The sequence below is a fragment of the Rana temporaria genome, chromosome 1 (genome assembly GCF_905171775.1).
Source record: "Rana temporaria chromosome 1, aRanTem1.1, whole genome shotgun sequence".
In the NCBI taxonomy this organism is placed as follows: Eukaryota; Metazoa; Chordata; class Amphibia; order Anura; family Ranidae; genus Rana; species Rana temporaria.
The window spans coordinates 24283481-24296631 of record NC_053489.1 but is presented as its reverse complement, the minus strand read 5'-3'; the positions used below and the strand labels follow the sequence as shown (position 1 = coordinate 24296631).

The window sequence follows — 13151 nt, the reverse complement described above, 5'->3', positions numbered from 1 at the left end:
TTTTTAATAAAAAAATAAGACAACAGTAAAGTTATCCCCATTTTTTTTAATATTGTAAAAGATAATGTTACGCCAAGTAAATTCATACCCAACATGTCACGCTTCAAAATTGCGTCCGCTCGTGGAATGCCGACAAACGTTTACCCTTTAAAATCTTCATAGGCGACGTTTAAAAAAATCTACAGGTTGCATGTTTTGAGTTACAGAGGAGGTCTAGAGCTAGAATTATTGCTCTCGCTCTAACAATCGCGGCAATACCTCACATGTGTGGTTTGAACACCAGTTACATATGCGGGTGCTGCTCACGTATGTGTTCGCTTCTGCGCGCAAGCTCGTCGGGACGGGGTGCGTTTTCTGGCTCCTAACTTTTTTAGCTGGCTCCTAGATTCCAAGCAAATTTGTCAAACCCTGCGTCACATTCAGCCTGGTGCTGATAGCTGATTGGTGTCTGTGACTCCATTTCTTAGAAGTGCGGGTGGCATTCCAAATAACTTCTATATGACAGGACTGTAGTGATAGCAGTATTGAGAATGTAATGTGCAGCACAGCATGTAACATACTGCACAGCCTACAGAAAGGTACTGGAGTAATGTACAGACAGTATAGAGTGTGATTGTTACAGTAAAGTATAACGATTAGGTGTTGTCACGGGACCCCGTCGCACTCCGCTTGAGTATACAGCCCACTCCAGTCTGAACAGCAGAGATTAGATATTCTAGCCAAACGTACAACACTAGCCAACACTAGCTTGTAGGAACGTGGAATGTTTTATTGGACAAGGATACAGGCTTTTTATACACTTGAAAAGTAGCTTTCCCCCTCCTGATCATATTATCCTAACAATACAAACTGTAACCAGAAGCATAAATTAACATGAGCTAATTACCTACCGTATATACCCGAAATATAAGCAGAGGTACATAATTTTACCACAAAAAAACTGGGAAAACGTATTGACTCGAGTATAAGCCTAGGGTGAGAATGCGGCAGCTACTGTAAGCGGAAAAGAGGGTCAACAATGCCTATTTGAACATCAAACTGTGCCCATTGCAACCTCACTGTTCCCATTGCAGCCTCACTGTGCCAACATCACTGTGCCAGCCTCACTTTGCCCATTGCAGCCTCACTGTGCCTGAGTCAGTGTACCCAAAATTGACAGGCTGCGGGCATCCATTAATTTTTTTTAAAGTTGCGGTCTCCTCCTGGTCCTTTCCTTGATGGGCGTTTCTCAGCAGACACAGTTCCGCCTATCATGGACGTTTTTTCATCCTGGGACTCAGTTTCCCAGAAGACACTGTGTTCAGTGTTCCACCAATCACGGACCTCCTCTTGTCCGAGGATGAGAAGACGTCCGTGATTGGTGGAACACTGAACACAGTGTCTGCTGGGAAACTGAGTCCGAGGATAAGAGAACGTTTGTGATTGGCGGAACTGTGTCTGCTGAGAAACGCCTATCACGGAAGGTACCAGGAGGAGGCCGCGATTTTTGGACGCCCGCAGCCTCTCAATAATTTCCGGTACACTGACTCGAGTATATGCCGGGGGTGGGGGGGTATTTTCAGCCTTAAAAAAAGGACTGAAAAACTCAGCTTATACTCGAGTACAAGCTGGGTTTTTCAGCCCTTTTTTTATACGGTAGTCATTTGCCCAGCCTTGGTGACTCAGCGGTCGTCTCCTAGCTCACAAACTACAATACACATTATCATAAGTACAAACACAGGACACCTTCACACAATAGCAGGAGGCCACCAGTAGCAGACTACCCGTCTCCCCCATTGTGCAAAGGCCAATGTGATCAGCTCTTTCCATTAACATGTGTAGTTCAGACTCAAATAAACCAAGAAGAGTCTTTATATATTTCCTGGGAGATATATCTGAAGTATCGTATTTATTTTCCTATAGCGCGCACCCATACTCTAGAAGGGAAATTCCTGGGGAAAAAAATGAATTACTTACAGTTTGTCGGTGTCTTGCCCGGCGTCCGTCTGCGGCGTCCTCCCAGCTTCTCCCGTGCTCTCTCTGAGCACCGCCGCCGACATATACCGAGCGCAGTACACTCGGCTATGCTCGCCCACGCTCGGCTCATCTCGCATAAAGGCTAGGAGGCGGGACAGGGCGTGACCGCGAGCGGAGCCGAGCGCGGCCGAGCATAGCTGAGTGTACTGCGCTCGGTATATGTCGGCGGCGGCGCTCAGAGACAGCGGATCGGCGTATAACGAGCACCCACGATTTTCCCCTCCCCCCTCCAGAGGCTTTCTCCACACCAGGGAGAAAGCCTTGCATTACTGTGTGGAGTTACAGACAGAAGAACAGGAAGTGAGGATTTCTCAGAAGAAATAAGGACATTTAAAAGCAAAATGGAAGGATGAGGTAAGTGAAGGAGGACTGCACTAAGGTAAAGGAAGATATTTAGGAAAAAAAAATTACCTTTACAACCCCTTTAAAGTTACACCGCCCTATTTCTTAGGATGCTGCACCTAACATGGAAAATATCATGCTTTATGACAGGTGCACTTTACTTTACTTTGCTTATTGACTGTGTGTGCTGAGATATATAAAGTCCGTGTCCATCCCGTGTATGTGAGCCCCTGTCTCCTGTGGTTGGATGACTGATGTATAAGCTGTGATGTCCTCCGCATGCAGTCCTCAGATCCTCTGTGTCTTCCTGGACAGGTACAAGAACTACAGAGCCCCCCGCGTGCCAGCCAGGTGGTCAGAGACTGCGTCAAGGCCTGCCTGAACTCCACCTATGAGTATATCTTCAACAACTGCCATGAGCTGTACAGCCGAGAGTACCAGGCCGACCCGGTACGTATCTCTGTATGGAAACCCTGCTTTGTCCTCCTCCGCCTCCCGTCCATAGCCATTTTATCCCGTCCATAGCCATTTTATCCCGTCCATAGCTGTTTTATCCCGTCCATAGCTGTTTTATCCCGTCCATAGCCGTTTTATCCCGTCCATAGCTGTTTTATCCCGTCCATAGCTGTTTTATCCCGTCCATAGCTGTTTTATCCCGTCCATAGCTGTTTTATCCCGTCCATAGCTGTTTTATCCCGTCCATAGCCGTTTTATCCCGTCCATAGCCGTTTTATCCCGTCCATAGCCGTTTTATCCCGTCCATAGCCGTTTTATCCCGTCCATAGCCATTTTATCCGTCCATAGCCGTTTTATCCAGTCCATAGCCGTTTTATCCCGTCCATAGCCGTTTTATCCCGTCCATAGCCGTTTTATCCCGTCCATAGCCGTTTTATCCCGTCCATAGCCGTTTTATCCCGTCCATAGCCGTTTTATCCCGTCCATAGCCGTTTTATCCCGTCCATAGCCGTTTTATCCCGTCCATAGCTGTTTTATCCCGTCCATAGCTGTTTTATCCCGTCCATAGCTGTTTTATCCCGTCCATAGCTGTTTTATCCCGTCCATAGCTGTTTTATCCCGTCCATAGCTGTTTTATCCCGTCCATAGCCGTTTTATCCCGTCCATAGCCGTTTTATCCCGTCCATAGCCGTTTTATCCCGTCCATAGCTGTTTTATCCCTGGTCTGTGTTGGCTCCATAATAACCTTTAGCATTGGTGTCAGTGGACACAATAATAACCCCCAGAATTGTTGTCAGTGGACAGATTAATAACCGCAAACAATATTGTCAGTGGACACAATAAAAAAACCAGCATTGGTGTCATTGGAAGTAAAAATACCCTCCAATGTTGGTGTAAATGGATGCAATAAAATCTCCCAGCATTGGTGTCAGTGGCCGCAATCAAAACCCCCAGCATTGGTGTCAATGGCTACAATGAAAACCCCCTGCCATGGTGTCTGTCCCCTGTAATTAAAACCCTTAGCTTTAGTGCCGTGGACACAATATCAACCTCAAACATTGGTGTCCGTGGAAGCAGTTATAGCCCCCAGCATTAGTGTCAATGACTGCAATAAATACCCCCCAGCATTGGTGTCGGCGTACTCAATAATAACCCCCAGCCTTGGTGTCAGTGGCCACAATCAAAACCCCCAGCATTGATTTGAACAGCTCAGTAATTACCCCCAACATTGGTGTCAGCGGCAGTAATAATATCTTCTAGCACTGGTCTGTGTGGACTCTGAACCCTCAGCTTTAGTGTCGTGAACACAATAATAACCTCAAACATTGGTGTCAGTGGGAGCAGTTATAACCCCCAGCATTGCTGTCAGTGGACACAATAATAACCCCCAGCATTGCTGTCAGTGGACACAATAATAACCTCAAACATTGGTGTCAGTGGGAGTAGTTATAACCCCCAGAATTACTGTCAGTGGACACCATAATAACCCCCCAGCATTGGGCACAATAATAACCTCCAGCCTTGGTGTCGGTGGCCTATAATTAAATCCACCATCGTTGATGTCAGTGGACACAATAATGACCTCCGACATTGGTGTTAGTGGCAGTAATAATATCTTCTAGCACTGGTCTGTGTGGACTCTGAACCCCCCGCTTTAGTGTCGTGAACACAATAATAACCTCAAACATTGGTGTCAGTGGGAGCAGTTATAACCCCCAGCATTGCTGTCAGTGGACACAATAATAACCTCCAGCCTTAGTGTCAGTGGACACAATAATAACAATAACCTCCAGCATTTGTGTCAGTGGACACAATAATAACCTCCAGCCTTGGTGTCAGTGGACACAATAATAACCTCCAGCCTTGGTGTCAGTGTACACAATAATAACCCCCAGCATTTGTGTCAGTGGACACAATAATAACCTCCAGCCTTGGTGTCAGTGGACACAATAATAACATCAAACTTTGGTGTCAGTGGGAGCAGTTATAACCCCCAGAATTGCTGTCAGTGGACACCATAATAACCCCCAGCATTGGACACGATAACCTCCAGCCTTGGTGTCAGTGGCCTGTAATTAAAACCACCATCGTTGATGTCAGTGGACACAATAATGACCTCTGACATTGGTGTTGGTGGAAACAATATTAACCTCCAACCAGCCAATCACATTTATGTATTTCGCCCCGCCCAGCAGGGCTTGGTCACAGAGGTACACATCACCATGGTGGTGTCTTACTTTGGTATACCCACGCTTTTGATTCGGTGAACAGATGCCTGCTCCCATACCCTAGACACCAGCAAGAAAACTTGTATCCACCGGCTTTGAGCGGCGCTATAAGCTTTCATTAGGTATAGAATTATAAAGTTAAATCTTTTTTCCAAAATTAGGACCTTTCTCCAGGGGGGACCATATTATTTGCTCTTTAAAAAAGTTCCTCAAGAAAGAGTTGAATGTTGTTATTCTGATTTCTCCTCCTCTAGAACAAGAAGCAAGATCTACCTCCTGAAGAGCAAGGGCCTTGTATAAAGAACCTGGACTTCTGGCCCAAGCTGATCACGCTGATCGTATCGATCATCGAGGAAGATAAGAACGCCTACACTCCCGTCCTAAACCAGTAAGCAGCTCCCGCCGCTGTCCGGGTTCTCCGTGTTCACCTCCGCCTTTTTGTCTCCTTCTAACCCTTCTGTGCTTTGTAGAGCGGTCATCTCCTGTCAGTCTGTCTTCCTGTCCGCTTTGTCTCTTGTTGTATAAGTGACGTCGGCCAAGCTTCCTGATGGCAGGGTGAGTGAGAGGGGAACTGTTGCTCGTGCTTGCCTGCCGCCTGAGTGCCCCGGTGCATTGCATGCTCACCATGTGAATGGCGCGTGACCAGGTTTGGAGGACCATTGGGAGGGTGTGGTGGTGTCCCTGTATAAGGTGCAGCCAGTCGGCATGATGAGTTGGGAGTTGGAGGATGATGGAACTCCTACTACTGTATGTTTCATGTATAGTGGAGTCCGATGGACTGAGGATAGCGTGGTAGATCATACATCAGACCAACCCGGAGGAGTGTCCACCCGTCCAAAGTGTTGGTGCTGTAGGATGGAAACTTCAGGATCTAGTGGGTTCGCTATGTTTTTCTTGGCTTTGTATGTTGGCTGAGCATACATTCAAAAATTGCATGCGTTTCTAAAGGGGGACTGTTGCCTAGGGCAGTGATAGCGGACCTTGGCACCCCAAATGTTTTGGAAGTATATTTCCCATGATGCTAATGCACTCTGCGTTGTAGTTGAGCATCATGGGAAATGTAGTTCCAAAACATCTGGGGTGCCAAGGTTCCCCATCACTGGCCTATACCATCTGGGGTGCCAAGGTTCAACATCACTGGCCTAGGGTATAAAATACAGACCCGAATTTACCCAGAACATAACTTTATCTCTCCTATTCCACCTGTTCCCATGTTTTTTTTTGTTTTTTTTTTATAGCTTTGTCAAATCTGCTGCCTTTTTCCCCCAAAAAATACCACGCAGAAACCTTTTTAACAAAGGGTTATTCTTCTAAGAAAAAAATGTATGGGTTTCATTGGATTTAATCTTTTCCAGTCTTTACTGGGAATTACGTACTTGTTGTTAGACTTTTGTAATTGTATGTTTCTTTATAGAGAAGGCAGTAAGAATATTGAGACCCCCCCCCCCCATTTGGCACTAGGATGAGCATGGGTCCTTGGCATGGGAGAGTGATGTTACGGAGTCTGGAGCGGAGGTAGACCGTCGGAGGTCTCGGAGTCAAAATTGGGGAAGGTTGTGACTTTGAGTGAGGCAGATACCTAGTAGGTCTCATGCCTCCATCCCTGTATATACAGTATGAAAAAAGGGGGGGGGGGGAGGTTGGGACTTTGAATGAAGCACGCAGTTAACAGTAAAGGGTCAAGACAAGGTACATTTATTATAAACCACAAAAATTCATACAAATTGATAATGCCACAATATAATTCATCTACATACAAAAGGGAACATGGCAGGGCTGGACTGGGACAAAAATCTGGCCCTGGACTTCATCCAGACTGGCCCACTTTGATAGGTCTCTCCCATGGCGGCTGGAAACCCATATGAATAATTCTCCCCCAAATACAAGACAAAGCTCTGTCCTGAGGGTCGAGCAGGAATCCGACTTTATTGAAAGGAATATAGGCTCTTTGTATACACTTGAGAATACTGCAGTCACCACATGAACAATGACCCGGATCCACCCACAACATCACACCATGGTTGCATAACGAGCCCCCAATACACATTATTCTGAGTGTCAATACATCCCTTAGCAGACAACAGGTGAGTTCATTAGCACACTTAATAATAGGTGAAGGGAAAGCTGCCTCAGACAAGATTAACACAATTTACTTATCCAGACAAAGGCAACATCGTTAAGCTATAGACCAGGGGTCCTCAAACTTTTGAGGCCGGTTCACTGTCCCTCAGACCGTTAGATGGCCGGACTATAAAATGATGATGATGGCTTGCGATTTGATGATGATTCATCATCATCAAATCGCTCGCAAGCAATCATCATCATCATCATCAAATCGCAAGCCATCATCATCATCATCAAATCGCAAGCCATCATCATCATCATCAAATCGCAAGCCATCATCATCATCATCATCATCATCATCATATGGCAAGCCATGATCAAATCGCAAGCCATCATCATCATCATCATCATCATCATCATCATCATATCGCAAGCCATGATCAAATCGCAAGCCATCATCATCATCATCATCATCATCATCATATCGCAAGCCATGATCAAATCGCAAGCCATCATCATCATCATCATATCGCAAGCCATGATCAAATCGCAAGCCATCATCATCATCATCATATCGCAAGCCATGATCAAATCGCAAGCCATCATCGTCATCATCATATCGCAAGTCATTATCATCATCATCATATCGCAAGCCATGATCAAATCGCAAGCCATCATCATCATCATCATATCGCAAGCCATGATCAAATCGCAAGCCATCATCGTCATCATCATATCGCAAGTCATTATCATCATCATCATATCGCAAGCCATCATCATCATCACAAAATCACCATCGCAAGCCATCATCACCCCCTCCCCCATCATCACAAAATCGCCAGCGCAAGCCATCATCACCCCCCCCCCCCCCCCCCATCATCACAAAATCGCCATCGCAAGCCATCATCACCCCCCATCACAAAATCGCCATCATCACCCCCCCCCCCATCACAAAATTGCCATCGCAAGCCATCATCACCCCCCCCATCATCACAAAATCGCCATCGCAAGCCATCATCACCCCCCCCATCATCACAAAATCGCCATCGCAAGCCAAGACCCCCCCCCCCCTCCCTCACTCACCATTGTAACCCCCTCACAGCCTTCTCCTTACTATGCTGTTGGGCTGTGTCACGGTCTGGCTCTGTCACGCTGTTGTTGGTAACAGTTTGGACACGCTATGATAAAAGTCCCCCCCCTCCTCCTCCTAGACCAGCTCGTGTGACAGACAGCACACTGGCTCTATCACACAAGCTAGTCTAGGAGGAGGAGGGCGGGACATTTATCACAGCGCGCCCGAACTGATCTCAGTGACACAGCGGGGATCGCTGTGTAACCGGCATTGCCTGTCAGGGTCGGGCGGGCTGGTTTAAAGTCCTCCGCGGGCCGTAGTTTGAGGACCCCTGACGTAGACGGTCGGTCTCTTCCATTGAACTTCCTGGAATGCCCATATTAGGAGTTATACTTCCTGGTCGTAGACCCCACAGTGTACAGGGGGATAAAATCTTCATATTTCTTGAGAGATATTGTTAATGAATATTACTGCCCCATTTTGAAGTAATCCAATCACATTCTCAGGGTTCATTATTTTCTTGGTCACCCTGCGCCCAAAAGTGACTCCCGTCACAAGAATCATATACAATTATACATATGAATAGTATTCATTACATAACTGATTTTAACATTGCATATACACAGGCTCAACGCGTTTTGTGGGAATATATTTAGCTATACGAATACAGTTCTGAGATTCAGTTTCATGATTTTCTCTGAATTTTTGGTGTACCGTATTTATTGGGGTATAGCGCGCACCCCTAAAGTTGCCGGACATTCCTGTGGAAAAAAGATTTTTTGTATTTCCAGTTTTGGTGTCTTGCGCGGCGTCCATCGGCGGCCTCGTCGGGTCCGGCGTCCGTCTGCGGCTTCGGGTGTCCTCTTCGTCGGGTCCGTCTGCGGCTTCGGGTGTCCTCTTCGTCGGGTCCGGCGTCCTCCCCGCTCGTTTCCCGCGCCAAGTTTGAATACTGCGCCGACATATACAGAGCGCAGTACACTCGTGTATTGTCGGGCAGGCTCTGCAACTCTCGCGCTGACGTCCTGTATGTCCAGGACGTGAGCGCGGAAGGAGCTGAGACTGCCCGACTATACCCGAGTGTACTGCGCTCGGTATATGTCGGCGCGGGTATCGGCGTATACCGCGCACCCACGATTTTGCCCTGATTTTCAGGGCAAAAAAGTGCGCGGTATACGCCGATAAATACGATGTATAATAAATGTACCTCGTCTTGACCCCTTACCGTTGACTGCGTGCTTCATTCAAAGTCCCGCCCTTCCCCCACCCTTTTCTAAGACACTGGGTGACTAAGCCAAGCCGACTTGCTGCACCCCTGGATGGGGATAAACCTGCACAACCCAAGCACTGGAGCACCTAGTCTATGCCCCATTATTCCCTGATATTTTATGGACACTTTCCCAGCTTGGTTGCTTTTTAACTTCTCTTCTGCAACTTACAAAGCTGTTTTGCAGTCAGAATTCTATGCTCCATGCTTCCAGCCTTTGGGAGAGGGGACAGGACCAGTACAACTCCCTGCACTGTGGGAGGCTTAATTGCAACAGGCATAGCAAAGTTAGGTGGAAACACGCCCATCATGGGCACACAGCTCTATGACACATGTATCCCCGGGATGCTGGTGGATCCTATTTTGAGAATTGCAACAGGTCCTCTTTTAACTTTGCATGCTTTTACTTGCCAATATCTGATTCTGCTTTGATCTATAGTTATAAATAAGTTTTCTCTAACTTCCATCTACTGCATTAGTTAAGTAGCAGATTTAAAGCAGAACTCCAGTCCTTTTCCTCTCCCCACTCCCTGACTTTCCCAACTTGTGTATTTACAAATGAGTAGTCTACTTCGGGGGTCTCCAAACTTTTTAAACAAAGGGCCAGTTTACTGTACTTCAGACTTTAGTGGGGGCCAGGACTGGTCTTTGGGAGTAAAAATGTTTTACAGCGTTAGTGGAAGTAAACCATCATTGGTTTTAATGGGAGTAATCGTGACCCATTATTGGTAAGGGTGGAAGGAATGATGCCATATTTTTTTATATCATTGTGAAAAATAGCACCCCATCATTGGTGTCAGTGGGAGGGATTGTGCCCCAACACTGGTATCAGTGGGAGGGATTGTGCCCCAACACTGGTATCAGTGGGAGGGATTGTGCCCCAACACTGGTATCAGTGGGAGGGATTGTGCCCCAACACTGGTATCAGTGGGAGGGATTGTGCCCCCAACACTGGTATCAGTGGGAGGAATTGTGCCCCAACACTGGTATCAGTGGGAGGGATTGTGCCCCCAACACTGGTATCAGTGGGAGGGATTGTGCCCCCAACACTGGTATCAGTGGGAGGGATTGTGCCCCCAACACTGGTATCAGTGGGAGGGATTGTGCCCCAACACTGGTATCAGTGGGAGGGATTGTGCCCCCAACACTGGTATCAGTGGGAGGAATTTTGCCCCCAACACTGGTGTCTGTGGGAGGGATTGTGCCCCAACACTGGTATCAGTGGGAGGAATTGTGCCCCAACACTGGTATCGGTGGGAGAAATGGTGCCCCATCATCGGTGTCTGTGGGAGGAATAGTACCCCAACACTGGTATCAGTGGGAGGGATTGTGTCCCCAACACTGGTATCAGTGGGAGGGATTGTGTCCCCAACACTGGTATCAGTGGGAGGGATTGTGTCCCCAACACTGGTATCAGTGGGAGGAATTGTGCCCCAACACTGGTATCAGTGGGAGGAATGGTGCCCCATCATTAATGTCAGTTGTGGATGGAATCATGTCCCAGGAGCCAGATGGATGCAAGTTTGGAGACCACTAGTCTGCTTGTCTGAGATCCAGTTGGTTTAGTGAAATCACAGGTTTCTCCTCTTCTTCGGGCGGTCCATGCTTGTACTGGGATTCAAGGCCAACACCATGATGCGCCCCCAGGACACGTGTCATGTACGGCCTGGACTTACTGGAAATGGGTTGGATGACACAGAGAGGTTTAAATGATCAACAACTAGGAAAGGAGAGTCTTATGGGGACCGCTCCAGAGAGGGGTTGAGTATTGCAGAGCGGATTATGTTTTCCACTCCTGGCCAATAAACCTGCAGTTCTGCTTTAAGGCTAATTTTACTATAATTGATCATTTTAGCTGTGACAGTTGAAAAATTTGGCTGAAAATAGTGATCCTTATGGAATAGCAAGTGCATTCCATCTTATAGAATGTAACCTTTAGTCCAGCCTTTCTCTATCTTTTTACCATGGAGGGACCCTTGTAATGGGGGGCTCGGGGGAAACTCTTATTGATAATTTGGAGTCGAAAAGTTTGTGTCTTTTAATGTGACTATTGAAGTGTTGCTTCTTTTTCGATTTCTGGATTGAGTGAGAAGAGGATTAGAGCCAAGTTATCAGCCATGATTGTGGCCATTGGGGAGATTTGCCCTCACTTGGGACCCAAGAAGGGGGTACATCCCTCTAAATTTGGAGCAAAGTCTACCTTGGACAGTGGTGACTGGTACATGTTTACCTTTGGAACATCTCCTCTTTTCCCATCTATCAACAGCAATTCTAAGATTATATATTACTCCTCACTGTCACCTACCTGATTCCTACACTGACCTACCTGATTCCTACACTGACCTACCTGATTCCTACACTGACCTACCTGACCACTACACTGAGCTGCCTGACCACTACACTGACCTGCCTGACCACTACACTGACCTGCCTGACCACTACACTGACCTGCCTGACCACTACACTGAGCTGCCTGACCACTACACTGAGCTACCTGACCACTACACTGACCTACCTGACCACTACACTGACTTACCTGACCACTACACTGACCTACCTTATTCCCTACACCACAGGTGTCAAACACAAGGGCCGCGGGCCGAATCTGGCCCTCCAGGCCATTTCATGTGGCCCTCGCACTCTCCTGTAGCTGCAGGAGAGCTCCAGCCCTCCTCTGGTCCTACTCCAGACCCTTACTTTCTGCTTTCAAGCAATGCATCCATCTTCTTACCCGCAGTAGCATAAGGAAAAGGGGGGGGTTCACTGTGATGTAAGGGAGAGTGGCGGACTCAACTTCTGATGGTGGGGTGGCTCTTGACATCTAATGTAAAGGGGATGGGATGCACTGGACATTTCTAGATCTTATAGATACAACCGGCCCTTTTGAGGGCAATCATAATGCTGATGCGGCCCACGATGAAATTGAGTTTGACACCCCTGCCCTACATTGACCTACCTTATTCCCTACACTGACCCTACCTTATTTCTACACTGACCCTACCTTATTCTTACACTGACTCTACCTTATTCCTACACTGACTCTACCTGATTTATACACTGACCTACCTGATTCCTACACTGACCCTACCTTATTCCTACACTGACCCTACCTTATTCCTACACTGACCCTACCTTATTCCTACACTGACCCTACCTTATTCTTACACTGACTCTACCTTATTCCTACACTGACTCTACCTTATTCCTACACTGACCCTACCTTATTCCTACACTGACCCTACCTTATTCCTACACTGACCCTACCTTATTCTTACACTGACTCTACCTTATTCCTACACTGACTCTACCTTATTCCTACACTGACTCTACCTTATTCCTACACTGACCCTACCTTATTCTTACACTGACTCTACCTTATTCCTACACTGACTCTACCTGATTTATACACTGACTCTACCTGATTTATACACTGACCTACCTGATTCCTACACTGACCCTACCTTATTCCTACACTGACCCTACCTTATTCCTACACTGACCCTACCTTATTCCTACACTGACTCTACCTGATTCATACACTGACTCTACCTGATTCATACACTGACCTACCTGATTCATACACTGACCTACCTGATTCCTACACTGATCTACCTGATTCCTACACTGACCTTCCTCACCACTACACTGACCTACCTGACCACTACACTGACCTACCTTATCCCTATACTGACCTACCTGATTCCTATAC

At 47.0% G+C, this 13151-nt stretch overlaps 1 protein-coding gene across 4 annotated transcripts in view; it reads left to right on the top strand.

Moving 5' to 3' along the window:
• UNC13B (unc-13 homolog B) overlaps positions 1 to 13151 on the top strand; it is a 580491-nt gene that overhangs the window by 486336 nt on the left and 81004 nt on the right. For all 4 annotated transcript variants that reach the window (XM_040336017.1, XM_040336018.1, XM_040336016.1 and 1 more), the window contains 2 exons: positions 2674 to 2808; positions 5297 to 5430. In XM_040336017.1, the coding sequence (XP_040191951.1) occupies positions 2674 to 2808; positions 5297 to 5430 (269 nt within the window). The remainder of the gene's footprint in view (positions 1 to 2673; positions 2809 to 5296; positions 5431 to 13151) is intronic.